The sequence below is a fragment of the Lissotriton helveticus genome, chromosome 4_2, assembly GCF_964261635.1.
Source record: "Lissotriton helveticus chromosome 4_2, aLisHel1.1, whole genome shotgun sequence".
Lineage (NCBI taxonomy): Eukaryota > Metazoa > Chordata > Amphibia > Caudata > Salamandridae > Lissotriton > Lissotriton helveticus.
In genome coordinates, this window is record NC_136064.1 from 106,294,243 (window position 1) to 106,310,818 (window position 16,576).

The 16,576-nt window shown below is 48.8% G+C and overlaps 1 protein-coding gene across 9 annotated transcripts in view; it reads right to left on the reverse strand.

Moving 5' to 3' along the window:
- The window catches only part of MED12 (mediator complex subunit 12), a 614,738-nt gene that overhangs the window by 122,511 nt on the left and 475,651 nt on the right, over nucleotides 1–16,576 (reverse strand). For all 9 annotated transcript variants that reach the window (XM_078640219.1, XM_078640216.1, XM_078640215.1 and 6 more), the window contains one exon: nucleotides 8,798–8,997. In XM_078640219.1, the coding sequence (XP_078496345.1) occupies nucleotides 8,798–8,997 (200 nt within the window). The remainder of the gene's footprint in view (nucleotides 1–8,797; nucleotides 8,998–16,576) is intronic.

Below are 16,576 nucleotides of genomic sequence, written 5' to 3' on the forward strand. Positions count from 1 at the left end.
CATAACCGGCCTATCGCGGTAATAGGCCGTTATTATAGCCATGCCCAAGGAGTGGCTGTATCATCCAGTGGCAGTGTCCCAGGTATTTCTTGCCAAAAAAACGGCCCATATTTAACTTTACATGCATAGCATTTATTCTGTGAAATTTTTTTAATACAGTCATGCGCGGAATTTAGCTTATCTGTTGATAAACTATTTCCGATACACAGGTTTAAATGATTTTGCATACACTTACGCAAGTAGCAGTCTTTTCCATCAGCTAATACCATTATCAGTCATCTTAAGATACTTGCAAGAATGAACCAGTTGATGGACATGACATGTTAAATATCTGGTTGTGGTCATTCTCCTTTACGGCTCATTATCTTGGCTTATCTTTGCATTTCTGTTTTTTTCTTTTGGTCATACTCAGACACAAAGGTTCTGCTGCTAGAATTTGATCAGTTTTATTATCAAAGCTTGTGGCCTCAACATCCGAAGATACAGGTGTTGGTAAGTTTTGCCGTTTTATACACATTTCAATATCACTCTTTTGTACATTACCAAAGATAGGCAATATAGTACTCTTTAGTAACTAGTTACCCTTCGCCTTCTGTGTCTCACAGCACCATAGAATAGGCTTGGGGAGAACACATGTAAATAGGTCAAAATAGAAACCCTGACTTTTGTAATAAGAGTGTATATATTTAGACTATCGACTGGAGCTTGATCAGTTTGTTTCATTTTTTCTGTTGTGTATCTATGCACAAACTCTATTCTTTCTTTGGCATCTCTATACTTCTTTTCTCATTAAGTCCAAACATGATGAGATGATAAATGTTCTAATTGCATTATTCCTTGTAAATAGCCACTTTCTAAAAAAGACAATGAACTGATATAATGCAGTATATCATGTTTAAGCTATCATATCTCTGGCCTTAAGGTTCAAAAGAGAAAAATGTATTATTTATGGTGCACTGTCCAACATAGAGGAATATTTTTTTTAATATTGTTTATTTGATTTTAGAAACATGATGGTAGTGTCCTGAGGAAGACACATTCAACGTGTCGAAACGCGTAGAGGGAAACCATCTCTCTTCTGTATCATTGGGAACATTATTAATACAAATTGGATGTACAAATGATATATCTACTGAAAGAAATATTTTTATTGTGTTTTTTAATCTATCATTATGTCAATGAACTGTTTCATGACACCTTTTTATCAAATTTATTAAATTGAATTCTCTATGTTATCTCAGTGCCTTATTATTACTCATTATTGTCGTTTTTTTAACTTTGCCAGTATTTGTGGGTTGCCTGGGTTTTCTATTTACCATATACTGTTTGCCCTGACCCAGGAACTGTATCCTTATCAGGGGGTCCTTGTTTTCTACACTTAGCAGTGGGCAAGCCACTCCTCCCCTGCCCTAAAGCAATCCCGCCCACCCCCAACCAAACACTTCTGCTTTCTCGCAGTGCGAGAAGCAGAAACATAAAATGGTAGTTTTAGCATTTTGGGTTTCTGCTTCTCGCACTGCAAGAAAGCAGTGGGGCGACGTTCCCCTGTCCTAGTGGAAGAGCCGCCCTTGGTAACATCACAAGAGGTGACATCACAGAAAGTGACATCGCAGGACTATTGATCTTATTTGGCATCACTGAAGAGACCTAACGTGGATATCAGTAACATGGACAAAAAGATACATATACAAATGAAATAAGTCCATATATTTTAAAACTGTATTAAATGGATTACATGTGTCACATTGGATGGAAAAGCTAGGTGCAGGTCTCACAAAGATGTATAACTATTTACTCCTCATTAACTGATTGTTTCCAGATGAGTGCACAATACAATTTCCAGTTCTGCTTCATAAAGGGGGTAGATCCGGTTGAGGTAACGATGGGCGGATCATTTAAAATATAAAATTACACAAGAGAAAACCTCGCACGCCATGGATACAATTGCAAATTTCAAAAGGCTCCCTTAGGATGACATTAATACTTTGTCATTTGTTTTAACGTAAATCCTCTCACCAGTATCCCACAAGCACATGCTAAGAGACGTAGGAAAATCTTTCTGGTGAGTGGTCTCTTTACTCGCCAGAATTATGTTAAGTGCAAAAACACAACACAGAGTACAAAATTACAAGACACCATTGCAACAAATGAAGATTGTACATAAGTAAAAACAGACTTCGAGTAACCGAGACCACTGCTAATTCATACATTGACTTGAAGGTATGCTTGAGATTCAAGGGGTTTTCAAATCAACATTTTTGATTTGGTGTTAGAACTGTAGGAAGTAAAATTGGCCGGCTTTAGTGCTGGTGGGGACTTGTGCGACCATGTTGGTCCCCCAATGACTCGCTCTGCCACGGATTCCCTCACTACCACTCTTTAACAGTGCCACTCAAGGCTCCATTACCACATTCTCGCTCAGATGCATTTAATTTGATTTATAGCTCCACTGATGCCAGTGTAGGGTGTCAGAATACTTTATATCACACATTACACAGAGACAATCAATCATACATGTGTAAATCCTAATAGGTAATGTTACATAAGACAAAGGACTAGGAGTCACATGACAATCATGAAAGTAGGCAGTATAGTTTAATAGTGATTGATCTGGAGAAACACAAACTCTGAATTTAGAACGTAATACCATAGCTGGGTGTTCTCTTTAATAACCAGAATTGACTTCTGTCCAAATGAACCCTTTTTGCAACATTAGGATAATCAAAGACAGGAGGAAAAACCATAACGCTGTCATTTATACCTTGCAGTCAATAGCTCATTGTTCAATGTTAGGATTTTGACTTAAAAACTGCAAGTAACATTAGGATCTCTCTGACAAAAGCAGTAACCCCACTGGCTTATTTACATTATATGCCCTTTGTGATCTGCATGGTACATGTTGAACACGTTACTTACCTTCGGTAACAATATATCTGTAAGAAACATTAGTTAGTTAAATTCCTTACCTTAGAACATCCCCAGGCGTCAGACTGGATCCGGAAAGTTTTTGTCAGCAGTACCCCTGCGCATCAGTAGGCATCGTCTTTGGCTACGCGTCCGCCGTCGTGATCGCCGGGATGACGTCGTCAGAGTACTTAAGACGCCGCCCTCGGGCGCTGACGTCAGTTCTGTACATAGCTTTCCGTGCCAGGAAGGCAGAGCCAGGCAAGAAACAGACACTGACGCCATGAAACTAGGGCCCTCAAAGGGAGATACCTTAACCCTACACATCGGTTAGCAGAATGGGGAGGATGGGTGGGGCGGTAAGGAATCTAACTATAATGTTTCTTACCGATATATCGTTACCGAAGGTAAGTAACTTGTGCAATGGAAAGAAACACGTTAGTTAGATTCCTTACCTTGGAATAGATACCCCAGGAATACCAACCCCGGTGGTGGGTCTGCGATCAAAGATCACACCAGGAAGTCCTGGAGAACGGAACGGCCAAAAAAGCCATCTCTCTGGACTCAACTGTCCAGGCAGTAGTGCTTGGCAAACGTGTGCAGCGAAGCCCACGTAGCTGCCTGACAAATGTCTGCAAGGGGACTCCTCGACCCAGGGCAGTAAAAGCCGCCGTGGCCCGAGTGGAATGGGCGCGCAGCCCCACAGCAGCTTCCTTTTTAGCCAAGTAATAGCAGACCGTGATCCAGAAAACGACATATCGAGAGATGGTTCTCTTGTGCACCGCCCCGTCCCTTCTCAGCGCCCACGTAGCCAACAAAGAGTTGGTCGCCCACCCGGAACGGTTGTGTGCGGTTCAGGTAAAAGGAAAGCGCACGTTTTGGGTCCAGACGGTGGAGCCTCTCTTACTTTTTCGAGGGATGCGGAGGCGGAAAGAAGGTGGGCAAGGTAATGACTGGCCGATGTGAAAGGCAGTAACAACCTTGGGCAGAAAAGAAGGACGAGTCCTCAGAACAACTTTGTCCGGATGGACTAAGAGGAAAGGAGGCTTAGATGAAAGAGCCCGGAGCTCACTCACTCTTCTGGCAGAGGTGATGGCAACCAGGAAAGAAGTTTTGAGAGTCAGAAGACGAAGAGGGCAATTATGAAGTGGCTCAAAGTGAGCACACATCAGATAAGTAAGAACCAGGTTCAAGTCCCACTGAGGCATCACGAAAGGAACAGGAGGGAACATGTGCGTGATGCCTTTCAAGAATCTATTTACAACAGGGGACTTGAAAATGGCAGGCTGGGATGGCTGATAGCCCTTGATAGTGCCCAGAACAGAGCCCTGCTAGGCAAGAGAGAGAAGAAAGACGAGAAACTCTGAAAGAGGGGCAGAGAGTGGATCCACAGCCTTTGCTGTGCACCATGCCACAAACTTGTTGCTCCTGCAGGCGTATACCGACTTTGTGGGGGGGGGGACGCCTGGCTGCCAGAATGACATCACAGACTTCAGGAGGCAAGTCAAATGGCCTCAACTGTCGCCGCTCAATCTCCACGCATGAAGGCGTTCAGGGAACCTGCCAGGAATTGAACCACCAGGGTGATGCCATGGTGTTCCTGCCATGTCCAGAGGCGCAGAGCCTCCTGACAAAGGGTCCACGACCCCACCCCGCCCTGTTTGTTGCAGTACCACATGGCGGTGGTGTTGTCCGTGAACACCTGCACTACACTTCCTTGGACAGAGGGAATGAATGCCTTCAGTGCAAGCCGGATCGCCCGCAGCTCCAGGAGGTTGATATGGAGCCGGGACTCCGCCGGAGACCAGAGGCCTCTGATCTCCGCCTCTCCCATGTGGCCCACCCATCCCAGGAGGGACGCATCCGTCACCACTATGTGCTCCCATTGGGGAAGGGACAGGGAGCTGCCACTAACCCAATTGCGGTCTGTGAGCCACCACTGCAACTGATTTGCAGTGCCCTCCGAGATCAGGACGTGGTCGGACAGGTTGCCCTGATGCTGTGCCCACTGGAACTTCAGGTCCCACTGCAGAGCCCGCATCCGCCACCTGGCGTGATGTACCAGCAGGATGCAGGAGGCCATCAGCCCTAGGAGCCGCAGCGTCAGCCTGACCGAAACTAGGGATAAAGGCTGAAAGATCGGAACCAGAGCCTGAATATCCCTAACCCGCTGCTTGGGAGGAAAAACCCAAAACTGCGCCGAGTCCTGAACCGCTCCGATGAAGAGGAGCTTCTGAGAGGGACTCAGGTGTGACTTCAGCACGTTGACGGAGAACCCCAGGGAGTGCAGGAGATCGGCCGAAGTCTGGAGGTGGGAGACGACTGTCTGGGGCGAGCCCGCCTTCCCCAACCAGTTGTCGAGATAGGGGAAGACTGGCACCCCTAATCTGCGCAGATGAGCTGCGACCACCGCCATCACTTTCGTGAAAACCCGAGGGGCACTGGTGAGGCCGAAGGGGAGCACGGTAAACTGAAAGTGCTCGTGGCCTACCGTGAATCGCAGGTAGTGCCTGTGGGCCGGCAGGACGGGAATGTGGAAATATGCGTCCTGCAAGTCCAACGCAACCATCCAGTCTCCATGGTCCAGGGCAGCCAGGACCTGAGCTAAAGTCAGCATCTTGAACTTCTCCTTCCGGAAGAAGCCGTTGACGCTCCGGAGGTCCAAGATGGGGCGCAGGCCCCCTTTGCCCTTCTTGGGAACCAGCAAGTAGTGGGAGTAACAACCACACCCTACTTCTGGCCCAGGAACGCGCTTGATGGCCCCTTGGCCAAGAGGGCCGTAACTTCCTCCTGCAGAAGTTGCAAATGATCCCCCGACATGTGCTGGTACTGCGCTGGCATGGCTGGAGGGGTCACCTCGAAGGGGAGGGAGTAGCCCCTTCGGAAGATTTGCAGCACCCACCTGGTACGCCAGTGGAGTAGGTGATGGCAAACCCTGCCTCCTACTGGCATTGAATGGGCCTGAAAGCTCGGACTAGGAAGGCTTTCAGGCGGATGCTGCGGGAGTGGATGTGGACTGACCGGGCCTTTGTCGCCCTGCACCGCCACGGCGGTTACCACGTCCGTGTTGAGGTTGGTTCTGCGGCCTGTGGCTGGACGAACGTGTGGTGGCGCCCTTTCCTTGGCCACAAAAGGGACGAAAAGCAGAAGTCTGCTGGCGCTGGCCCGACATGCCCAAGGACTTGGCCGTAGCTCTGGAGTCCTTGAAACGCTCAAGCACACTGTGTGCTTTGTCGCAAAAAAAGCGACGGCCATCGAAGGGCATGTACATGAGCATGTTCTGGTCATCCCCTGAAAAATTGGCGGACCTCAGCCAGGCGTGGCGACGGATGGCCACCGTCGTGGAAATCGCTCTGCCCAGCGAGTCCGTGGTATCAAGTTCACATCTGATGGAATACCGTGCTGCTTCCTGCCCCTCAGCAAGAGCCTGCGTGAGTCGTGCCTGGGCCTCCTCCGGACACTGAGGCAGCACGTCCACCACCGTATCCCACAGAGAGTGGGTGTAACGGCCCAAAAGGCATGCGGTATTAATGGACCGCAATCCCAAGCTGACTGAGTAGAACAGTTTCTTCCCAAACTGATCAAGCCTTTTGGATTCCAGATCCGGGGGAGCAGTCGGGAATGCGGTCTGGGACGTAGAGGCCTGGATCACCAGACTCTCAAGGGTAGGGTGTACGGATAGAAAGCAGGGGTCGCCCGGAGCCGGGCGATGGCATAGGGCCACGTCCGATCCACAGGGGGCAATGTGGAGGGCTTGGACCAAGTGCCCATCAGAACGTCCGAAAGGGCCTCATTGAACAGCAACAGGGGCTCCGAAGAGCTTACTGGTGGTTGAAGCACCTCGGTGAGTAAATTAGTCCTCACGGCCGCAGCAGGAAGCTCAAGAGCCAAGGCGTCGGATCCAGACAGGGGCTGAAACCGGGGACGTCGTCATCCGAGGACGGCGCCGGGAGTGGCATCGTAGGGATCGGCGCCGGCGGAGGAGTCAGGAGGTCGACTGGCGTCCACCGGGATCCATCCCGGGGGGTCCTGCGGCGTCAGGACTGAAGTCGCTGACGACGCTGGGGCCGATGCCACCGGCACGATAGGACTCCCAGTCGTACCCGCGGGGCCCGAAGGCGCGTCTCGATGGCGGAAAGAGAGTCCTCATGGCGACGAGGAAGTCTTGATTCTCTCGCCAGGTGTCGCATTGAGCCCAGGGACCGGAGGGTGTGGAGCTGGATGCGATGCCGGTGGCTCCGGCGGAGCCGCGTGGGTGGTGCCACCCGAACCCTCGGCCGAGTTGCACGACCGGCTAGGGGAGTCAGAAGAGCAATGTCGCCTCTTCGACGACTTCTTCCCATGCCTCGACTTACCGGAGGACTTAGAGCCCGACGAGTGGTGATGGCTCGACGAGCGGCGATGGCAGCGGCTCCGCCACCGATCCCTCGACTTCCTCCTCAACCAGGACCTTGAGTGGCACTGAGCCGACTGCCGGAGCTTGAGAAGCTTAGGGGACCGCTCCCGCCTGGCTTTCGAGGTCAAGGCCCAGCAGTCGGGGCACGACTTGTCATCGTGGTCGGCCCCTAGACAGTAGAGACACCGGCGGTGGGGGTCGGTCACCGGCATCAGTCGGTGACAGGCGTCGCACAGTTTAAATCCAGGCATCCCTACCGGCACCAGGAGTCGAGTCGACTCGAAAAAGATAGTCAAAATAGACCAAAAAGTTAGTCAAAAAGTGACTAAGGGTACAAGCTCTTCCCGCATCTGTGCTTGCTGGCGCCGAAAAAATAAGAACTGACGTCAGCGCGCAAGGGCGGCGTCTAAGTACTCCGACTACATCATCCCGGCGATCAAGACGCCTACCGAAGCGCAGGGGTACTGCTGACGAAAACTTTCCGGATCCAGTCTGACGCCTGGGGATATTCTAAGGTAAGGAATCTAACTAACGTGTTTCTTTCAGATATTTGCAGCAGGCACATTAACCCTCTGCGCTACCTTTCCACAAGTCAAAACTTCCACAAGTCAAAACTTCCACTTGACAAAACTCCATCTCTCTCTAGGGAGAACATTAATCACTGGAGTTATCATGACATTTTTATTGTTGCCGAAAATTGCTGGAGGCCAGGAAGGATGCAAGTGCTTTTAGAAACATAATATACTCGCAAACATAACGCCCCCACCCGAAGTCAGCGCTCATTGCGATCTCACTGGTCACACCGCCCTAGAGCCTCCCTGCTCAAGGGTCCTGTGACCTCAATGACAGAGTCCCTGTTGCTATAGGGTGTGCTCCTTCGTAGGCCTGCCCAAAAGACTCACGGTGAGCTTCAATAGGGGTTTTAGTGGAGAGGCCTTCAAGGTTAACCCACATTTGCCACCGCTATGGTCCACCTGCTGGTGCTCAGACACCATTCTTTTAAGGTCTTTTGGGGCCTTCTAAGGTCTAGCATGGAAATGTGCTCTCTCAGGAGAGTGGTCTGGTGGACTGATCATAAAGGCTGAATCTGGTTCCCCGTGTGATGAAGAGGCCATGCTCTATACTAGGACAGCCAAGGTTCCAGCAGAGTGAGCTCATATGGAAGTACCACAAACCCGCCAAAACAGACTCTTGTCCTTGAGTGGTTTTCTGGGCAGAGTAGAATATACATTCACATTTGGTAGTCTGAAGGCACGGCAAGTGATTTGCCAGTGCTCTGGTTGTGAAAGCTAATTTATTGCGGTGATAGAATTACTGCAGGTTTGGTGTTCTCAGAGGGTGGACTCCAGCTATGTGAGTGACTCAACTAAGTGATTAAACTGAGGCTCATGTAAAGCAACAGAGGCTCAATCAGTGGCAGAGGCATCAGAGTAGTGCACACCACCCATCCCTTATCCCACACACTGTCCTGAGATCATAAGCAGAGGCGCATCTTACCAGCTTGGCCTGCAGCTGCTGGCGCAGTATATTCGGCACAGGAGCCTGCTGCCTGTAGACTGGTGGCTTGTACGCGGTTTCAAGGCCCATCATGCCACCCATCCCAGAAGGCAGCACTCCAGTATAGGGTGGCCGATTCGGCACCATCTTCCCTGGTGGCATCCGAACTGGTCTGTAAGTGGTATCCAGGCGAGGACCCCCTGCAGTGAGAAGAAAAGTCAGAGAGGGACAAGATCAACCCAAATCAAGAGAGCGAAACAACAAAGCCACTTGGCTCTTAAAGAGTACAGAACAAAAAAGCAAACATCTTGCTGCTCTTATTTAGAGTGGGATGACATTTCTGTGACTGTCATTTAATGTCAAAAGCACAATCTCCACTCAGGAGTATTACCCTAGAATCATAGTGTGGGAAAGTGGACTATCATCTGAGGGCAAGCATCCACCTCAAGGGATAAGGCTACCACCTGCTAGAGAGTGAGTGGGAGTGACTGCTGCCTTGACAGGAGTGTGAGGATTCCCTGGACTCCACATGTGCCTGCTGCACAATCTTGGGCACTGGAAGCTGAATGTGTAGGTCCCGCTCACAAAACAATGAAACTCTTACAATAACATTTGAAGTGACTTTTATATTTCCTTTAAAAATACATTTTGCAAAATGGACAGCTATGCTGACCTGCTTAATGTCACACAAATGAAACTGAACAAACCTGTGCTCGATCCCTGAACGGGACATGAAGCAGTCAGGCTTAAACCAAAGGCACAGTGTAAAGTATCAAAGCATTCCACACACTGTAGAAACAGTTACGAAAACGCAAAAACATCCCACAACCAATTGTAAAATAAAGAGAAACACATAAGAGTAAAATCTGGGGAACAATAGACAGATTTAAGCAAAAATAGAGCCAAAAAGCTCCAATGATATACCCTTGGGATGCAGTAGATCGGGGCCCAGGTGCGATTTGAGGCCGCAATGGAGGCCTGGTTAGATATACCAAGTGGATTGGTCCCTTTGAAAGCCTGTAAGTCAAAACGTTTCTGAGTATTAATGTGCAAAGGGGCTTTGTCACTTTTTGAGAATAAAGTGGAAGGCAGAAATTGTAGCCACCATCAATAACTAAAGCACAGATACTTGAAGCAGGTTGCTGCCACTGGATCCCTGGAGCTTTGGAAATTTCATGCTGAACATTTGTTAAGCTTCAACGCAGAATGGGACTTAGTCATTTTTTCAGAGGTGCTGACAGTCTTAACTAGGGCAAAGCTGAAATTCAATCAGATGCAATGGAACTGCTTGGTCAGAAACATTTATTGATGGTCCCCCTACACCTCTGGAGGAAAAAGATTTAAAAGTTTCCAAACTTTCTTCCTGTGCCCAAACAACCACAGGAGTACACTCATAAGGCCCACAGAACCTCAGGGGAGGGCACTCAAGAGACTCTGAGGGTGTCAGGCAGAGAATAATTGCGAATTCCATCCCAGGACTGGTCAGCTGGGTGCTTCCAGGAAAAGGCCTTTTACATGTTGCTGTGTCCCTGTAGCCACACATAAGGTCAGCAAACAGACTCTGGGAGTCCACTTCTTTGTCCTGTACAAGAGGAAGCAGGTCCAGTCCTTCATGGCTACTCTCAGCTCACAAACAGCAGGCCCGTCCTCTTCTGATCTTCAGCAGGTCCAGAGAGTGTTCAGAGGGGGATGCCACATTTATGCTTGCCACTAGCTAGCGGGAGGGGTGACCTCTGGTCACTCCATAAACAGTAGGGTTGAAGTAACCGGGGGCAACCCATCCATTCATTTTTCCACGCCTTCTTGTTTGCCACACTGCAAACAATCCTACAGAGGCCCTCACCCTCAACATCCAAGATGAGGAAACTATTCTCCCCTTGTGCAGAGCCTGTTTGCCCACCCATGGGTGTGTCCAGAGTACTGAGTAGGCCCGTCCTCTCTGGTCACTCAGAACTGGTTCTATGCATAGCTTTTCTTCCACTGGGTTTGGTAAGAGCCTGACTACGGGGGACAAAAGCTGTGGCCTGTAACTTTCCATGATATGGATGTACTTATGCACCATATGCTATAGACTTATAGGAAAGTTACATGTGCTAATCAGGTGTTAAGCCAATATCAACATATTTTAAGGACATACAACAAACATGGCACTGGATAACAGTGCTCTAGTATTAATGTTCAAGATTACCAGCAGGTTAGTAACAGAAAACTGAATATGTGGTGCATGTATGTATGTGGTGGCATATGGTGTGTTGTGTTATTGTGTTGTTGAGTTGAATTATGTGGTTTGATATCAAATCATGTGGTGTGGATTGGAGGTTAATTTCTGACGTGGTACTGTGTGGATAACTTTGCCCTTTGGTAATGAGAAAAAAACAAATAAGAGCTAAACACCAGATCTGTGTCCTTGGGATTCGATCTAAAAGTATGTTGTTAATTAAGACACTTGATTGGCTGCAAGACACCCAATTGACAATCTTAGTTGTGGACATGGCCCTATCACCCTATCGTATAAATTTGCAATCCTATCTAGGAACTCAATAAAATATCATGTATGCGGCAAAATGAGCGGCACATATTTATGAACTTGGTACAAAGGATGTACAGGATAATGAATAGTTTACCTGTCGGTGTTGTTTTGCAGCTTGAAGATCTTTCTGGATTCACTATGCTGTGCATTATTCCGCGATCTAGTGGTTGGGTCCGGAATCATAGTTTTTTTCTAGTTTTTTTCGTAGCCCCGGTGGGCGTCGACGTCCCACCTTTTGGTGTCCTTCCTGTGACGTCGGCATGCTTCCTGCGGAAGATCCCACCTTTGGGCGCCATCTTCGGATTCTTTTTTTCTTGTTCTTGTATCATTGTATATTCATCCTTTTCCAATCATTTCAGGTTCTTCCTTCTTTTTCAAGGAACTCCAGAACTGACTCTTCTAAAGAGTCTGATTGCAATTGTCTTTGTATTCCCTTCTCCTCAGGTCTCATCTTTCTCTCTTTACTACTTGGGATGTAAAGAAGTTCTTTCCCATCTCTCCTCTTGTGTAGGCTACTATCGCTGCTAGGTGTACTCTCAGCGAGGTAGAGCTTAGGTTCGCCTTTAGCAGGTGTGTTAAATATTTTAGCACGGTTGATTCCTTGGTCATTTTCTTGTGTAGCTTTTTCCTGATGCACCATTGTGTGAATATTTTCCATTTCGCCACATAGCACCTCCGTGTGGTAGGTCTCCTTGCCTCCCGCAGTGTGCTCTCTGGGAGTTTCAGGTGTGCAAATTCTACATCTTCAGGAGCCATGCCACCAGGCAGAGGCTCTCTGGCTCTGGGTGAAGTACCTTCTCGTTTTGCATGGTGAGCAAGTCTTTTCTTCTTGTAAACCTGTGAGGGAGTCCCTGTGCCATCTCCACTATTTGTGAGAACCCCTAGCCCACTGTGGTGCCACCAGAATCAGTGTCATGTTGCTGGTTCTGCATTTGCTGAGTACCCTGTGCATCAGTGGTATCGGGGGAAAAGCGTAGGCAAATGTCGTTGACCAGCTTATCCATAGCGCATTCCCCTGGGACTGTTCCCCTGGTTGCATGGATGCGAAGTATCGGCAATTTGCATTCTGGTGTGTTGCTAATAGGTCTATTTTTGGTGTCCCCCACTTCTTGAATAGCCTTTGCGTTTCCTGTGCATTGAGCTCCCACTCGTGGGATGCTAATGTCTGTCTGCTGAGCCTGTCTGCTTCCACATTGTCCTTTCCTGGTAGGTGTATAGCTAGTAGGTCTATTTTGGATGGCCTACCTCCATATATCCTGCGCTAGGTAGGATAGTGCGACTGATTGTGTTCCTCCCTGTTTGTTGATGTAGAATATTGTTGTCGGTTTGTATCAACACTCTCTGCTTGTACAGTTGTTTCTGGAAGGCTTTCAGGGCGAGGAGCATGGTCTTTAGTTCTAGGTAGTTGATGTGCTTGATCGCATCTGTTGGAGTCCACAGACCCCGCACCTTGAGCTGGTTCATGTGTGCTCCCCGTCCCCTCTGAGATGCGTCTGTGTTGATGGTCACTGTTGGGTTTGGTGGTGTTAAAGGCTTCTCCTTTGTTATGTTCTCCTTGTTCCACCATGCTATCTCCTCTTGCACTGCGTGTGTTACAACCACTAGATCTTCCCAACTCCCTGTAGCTTGTGACCATTGCTGTTGGAGCCATTCCTGGAATGGTCTCATGTAGAGCCGTATATTGGGGACCAGGTGTATCCAGGACGCCATCATCCCCATTATCTTGCTCGCTGTCTTCACTGTCAGAGCTCGCCCCTTCTGGTAGTGGCGCGTCTCCTTCAGCAGGGCAAGTGTAATCTTGTCGCTGGGGAACCCATTGCTCTGTATGGTGTTGATCTGTGCGCCTAGGAAGATTTTCACTTGTTCGGGTTCCATTGAGGATTTCCCCCAGTGTATTGAGAATCCTAGTTCTGTCAGCGTCGGTGTGACCCGCTGTGCATGTCTTTGGCATTGCTTGTAGGAACTTGCTTTTATTAGCCAGTCGTCGAGGTAAGGGTATACATGAATCCCTTCCCTCCACAGGTGCGCTGCTACTGCTGCGAGGCACTTGGTGAAGACCCTTGGTGTGGATTTTAGTCCAAAGGCTAGGGCGGTGAACTGATCGTGTCTATGGCAAATCTCTGAAGATGTTTGTGTCGTCTGTTCATGGGAATGTGTAGGTAGGCATCTTTGAGGTCGATGGTGGACATAAAATATCGGTCTCTTATCCGCGGGATGACTTCTTGTAGGGATGTAATTTTGAATTTTTTAGTTTTTATGTATTGGTTTAGGAACCGTAGATCCAGTATGGGTCAAATGTTTCGTCCACTTTTGGCACGAGGAAGTAGTTGGAGTACACTCCCTTGTTTCTTTCTTTGAATGGCACTGTTTCTATCGCCTCCTTGTGGAGAAGTTCTCGTGCGTCCTCTAGGAGTAGCGTTAGTTCTTTTGCTGAGCACGCCTTTCTTTTTGGTTTCCTGTTTGGAGGCTTCTTTTCCAGTACTATGCAATATCCGAACTGTATGATGTTCAGTATCCATTTGTCTGTTGTTATTTTCTTCCACTCCAGGAAGAAGTGTTTAAGTCTGCCTCCTACTGGTGTTACATGTTCATTGATCCCTGATTTTAGTTTGTGTAAAGCTTTTTGCTTATTTTGTTGTGCCCCCCCTTCGAGGTGTTCTGTGGGTGGGCACGTTTGGTGGAGCAGAGTCACTTTGAGGTGGGTTGCTGCCCCCCTCTTCTTGTTTGTCATCGTCCATTCGCCCTCCTGCAAAAGGACTGGCCCCTGGGCTGGTATTGCCAGTTTTGCTGCTGCTGGCCCTGCTGCGCTTGGTTGTTGCCCTGATAGTTCTGCTGGAATGTCTGATGTGGTGTCCCTGGCTGGTTTTCCCCCCTTCCGTTTGGCCTCCATATCGGGTTGCCCCTTCTCATTCCTCTGAATTGCAAAGCCCCCATGGACCTTGCAGTTTCATGTTCTTTTTTGAGTTGCGTCAGTTTCTCGTCCACTGGCGCTCCGAACAGTGTTTCTCCATTGAAGGGAGTGTTCAGAATGTTGTTCTGGACTTCCGGCTTGAAACCTGAGACTCTCAGCCAGGTATGTCTTCTTTCTGTGACCCCAATCATCATGAGTCTGCTGGATGTGTCTGCCGCATTCAGGGCTTATTTTAGACAAGAGTTTGCTATGTTCTTGCCTTCCTCCACCAGGTGTGCTGCTCTCTGTTGGTATTGCTCAGGGAGTTGTTTGAGTAGCTGTCCGACCTCATCCCAATGCTGGTACGTGTGTCTGTTGAGTAGGGCATTAGAGTTGGCAATGCGCCAGTGGACTGCTGCATTCCTCTCTATTTTCCTTCCAGTTCTTCCTTTCCTATCCTCTTACTCTCCTTGTCTGGTGGTGGGCCCAAGTTTGTGGGAACGTTAACCCTCTTTCTGGCTGTTGCTGCAATGATGGGAGTTAGCTGTGATGGATCCCTGTATGTACGGTGGATCCTTAGAGGAGTGTTTGTACTTCTTCTCTGTCCTAGGTGTGACAGACCTGCAGTTTGATGGCTCCCTGAATGCTTTCCTTCCCTGGTCCAGGACACTCTGGAGCATGGGGAGGAATTGACTCCTAGTTTGTGTTGGAAGCAGTGTCCCTAAGAGGAAGCAGGCTTTTGGTTTTTCTTCCTCCAGTTTCACCTCATATGCTGTTGCCGCGTTCCTGATGACCATATTGTAGATGCCAATGTGATCTGGCGGCGAAGGCCTCGGAGGATCGGTACGCACGGGCTCATCCGGGCTTTCGGCAATGAGGTCCTGCCAATCCAGGTCCTGCGCCACCGAGGATGCCGAGCCCAAACTTGTTTGCCGTTCTTCCTCGCCTTCTCCCACGTAATAGTACAGGCCCTCTTCCTCTTGGTGTTCTTGGGGCTCCAGAGTTTTCGGCAGCTCTTCGGCATCGAACTCCACTTCGTCCTCGACCTCGACGATGGTCGTCGGCTTCAACAGGATGGTGAACCTTTTCACCAGAGCGTCAAACTCACTTCTCCTTTGCAGGATGTTGTCCATTTCAGCCTCGAGCCTTCTCTTCTTCCTCTCCATCTCGGCGGCCTGCTCGGTGTCGAGGGTTGCCTTTAGGTCCTTTTACTTCGGCGTTGAGTGCGCCTTTTCGGGGACGTGCTTCGACGACCTAGGCTTGTCTAGGGATTTCGCAGACTGGGAGTCCTTATCGAAGGATACGCTGGGCTGTTTGTCCCTGGATGCAGATGCGTCCGTCAAATGTTTCAGGGCCAGTGCTCCTTTCGAGGACTTCAACTCTGATTTTCAAGAGTCTGTCGGGGTCTTAGGGGTCAACGTCTCTCTTACCTCCTTGTTGTTTTCGCATCGGTCTCTAAGACCGTGTAATCATCTGGTCCCTCAGCGATGTTGTCCTCTTCCCCACTGGAGAGGCCCAAGTCCCAGAGCGACGGAGATGGACCTTGGCCCTGCATGTTGTAGTTGGCTCTTCTCTGTCTTTCTCTTACCCTGAGCGTCTTCGGGATAAAAACGGAGCAGGCGTTGCAATCCTTACTCTCATAGTCGACCGGCAGGCAGAGGTTGCAAACCGGATGCTGGTCCTTCTGCGCATACTTGTGGTGGCAATTGCGGCAGAATTTGAAAGGTGTTTTGTCCATTCCTGCGCTCAGTGGGCCCCCTATGTGAGCATTCTCCCCTGGACGTCGAAGTTTTCGATGTTCTCCTTAGTCTTCATCAACCCGGTTCAGTGGTCTTGCTTGGACATGTATTCTCCAATCTTTTTCAGTGGTTTTCGTGTCTTTTACCTCTTCTTTTCTCCCAAAAACTCTGGAACCTCGCTGTGACGATCCAGACCCAACGGCGGAAAAAAGAATCGGAAGATGGCGCCCAAAGGTGGGAGCTTCCGAAGGAAGCGTGTCGACGTCACAAGAAGGACATCAAAAGGTGGGACGTCGACGCCCACCTGGGCTACGGAAAAAAAAAAGAGAAAAAAAAGACTACGATTCCGGACCTAACCACTAGACCGCGGAATAATGCTCAGTATAGTGAATCTAGAAAGATTCACGCTGCAAAACCCGCCTTACCATTTTGATCACACCGCCAATAAAGATTGTTTATGTGTTCACTGAACGCAAGCAGTGGCTCTGGGTACTTTAAACATCATTACACTCGGACTAGTCCAATCACCAAAACCAAAAAATCAGATTACCATAGATTTTATTCTGATGCACATTTAACATCTGCAGTTAAACTTTAGAGTTTGAGTTTAGAGCTATTAC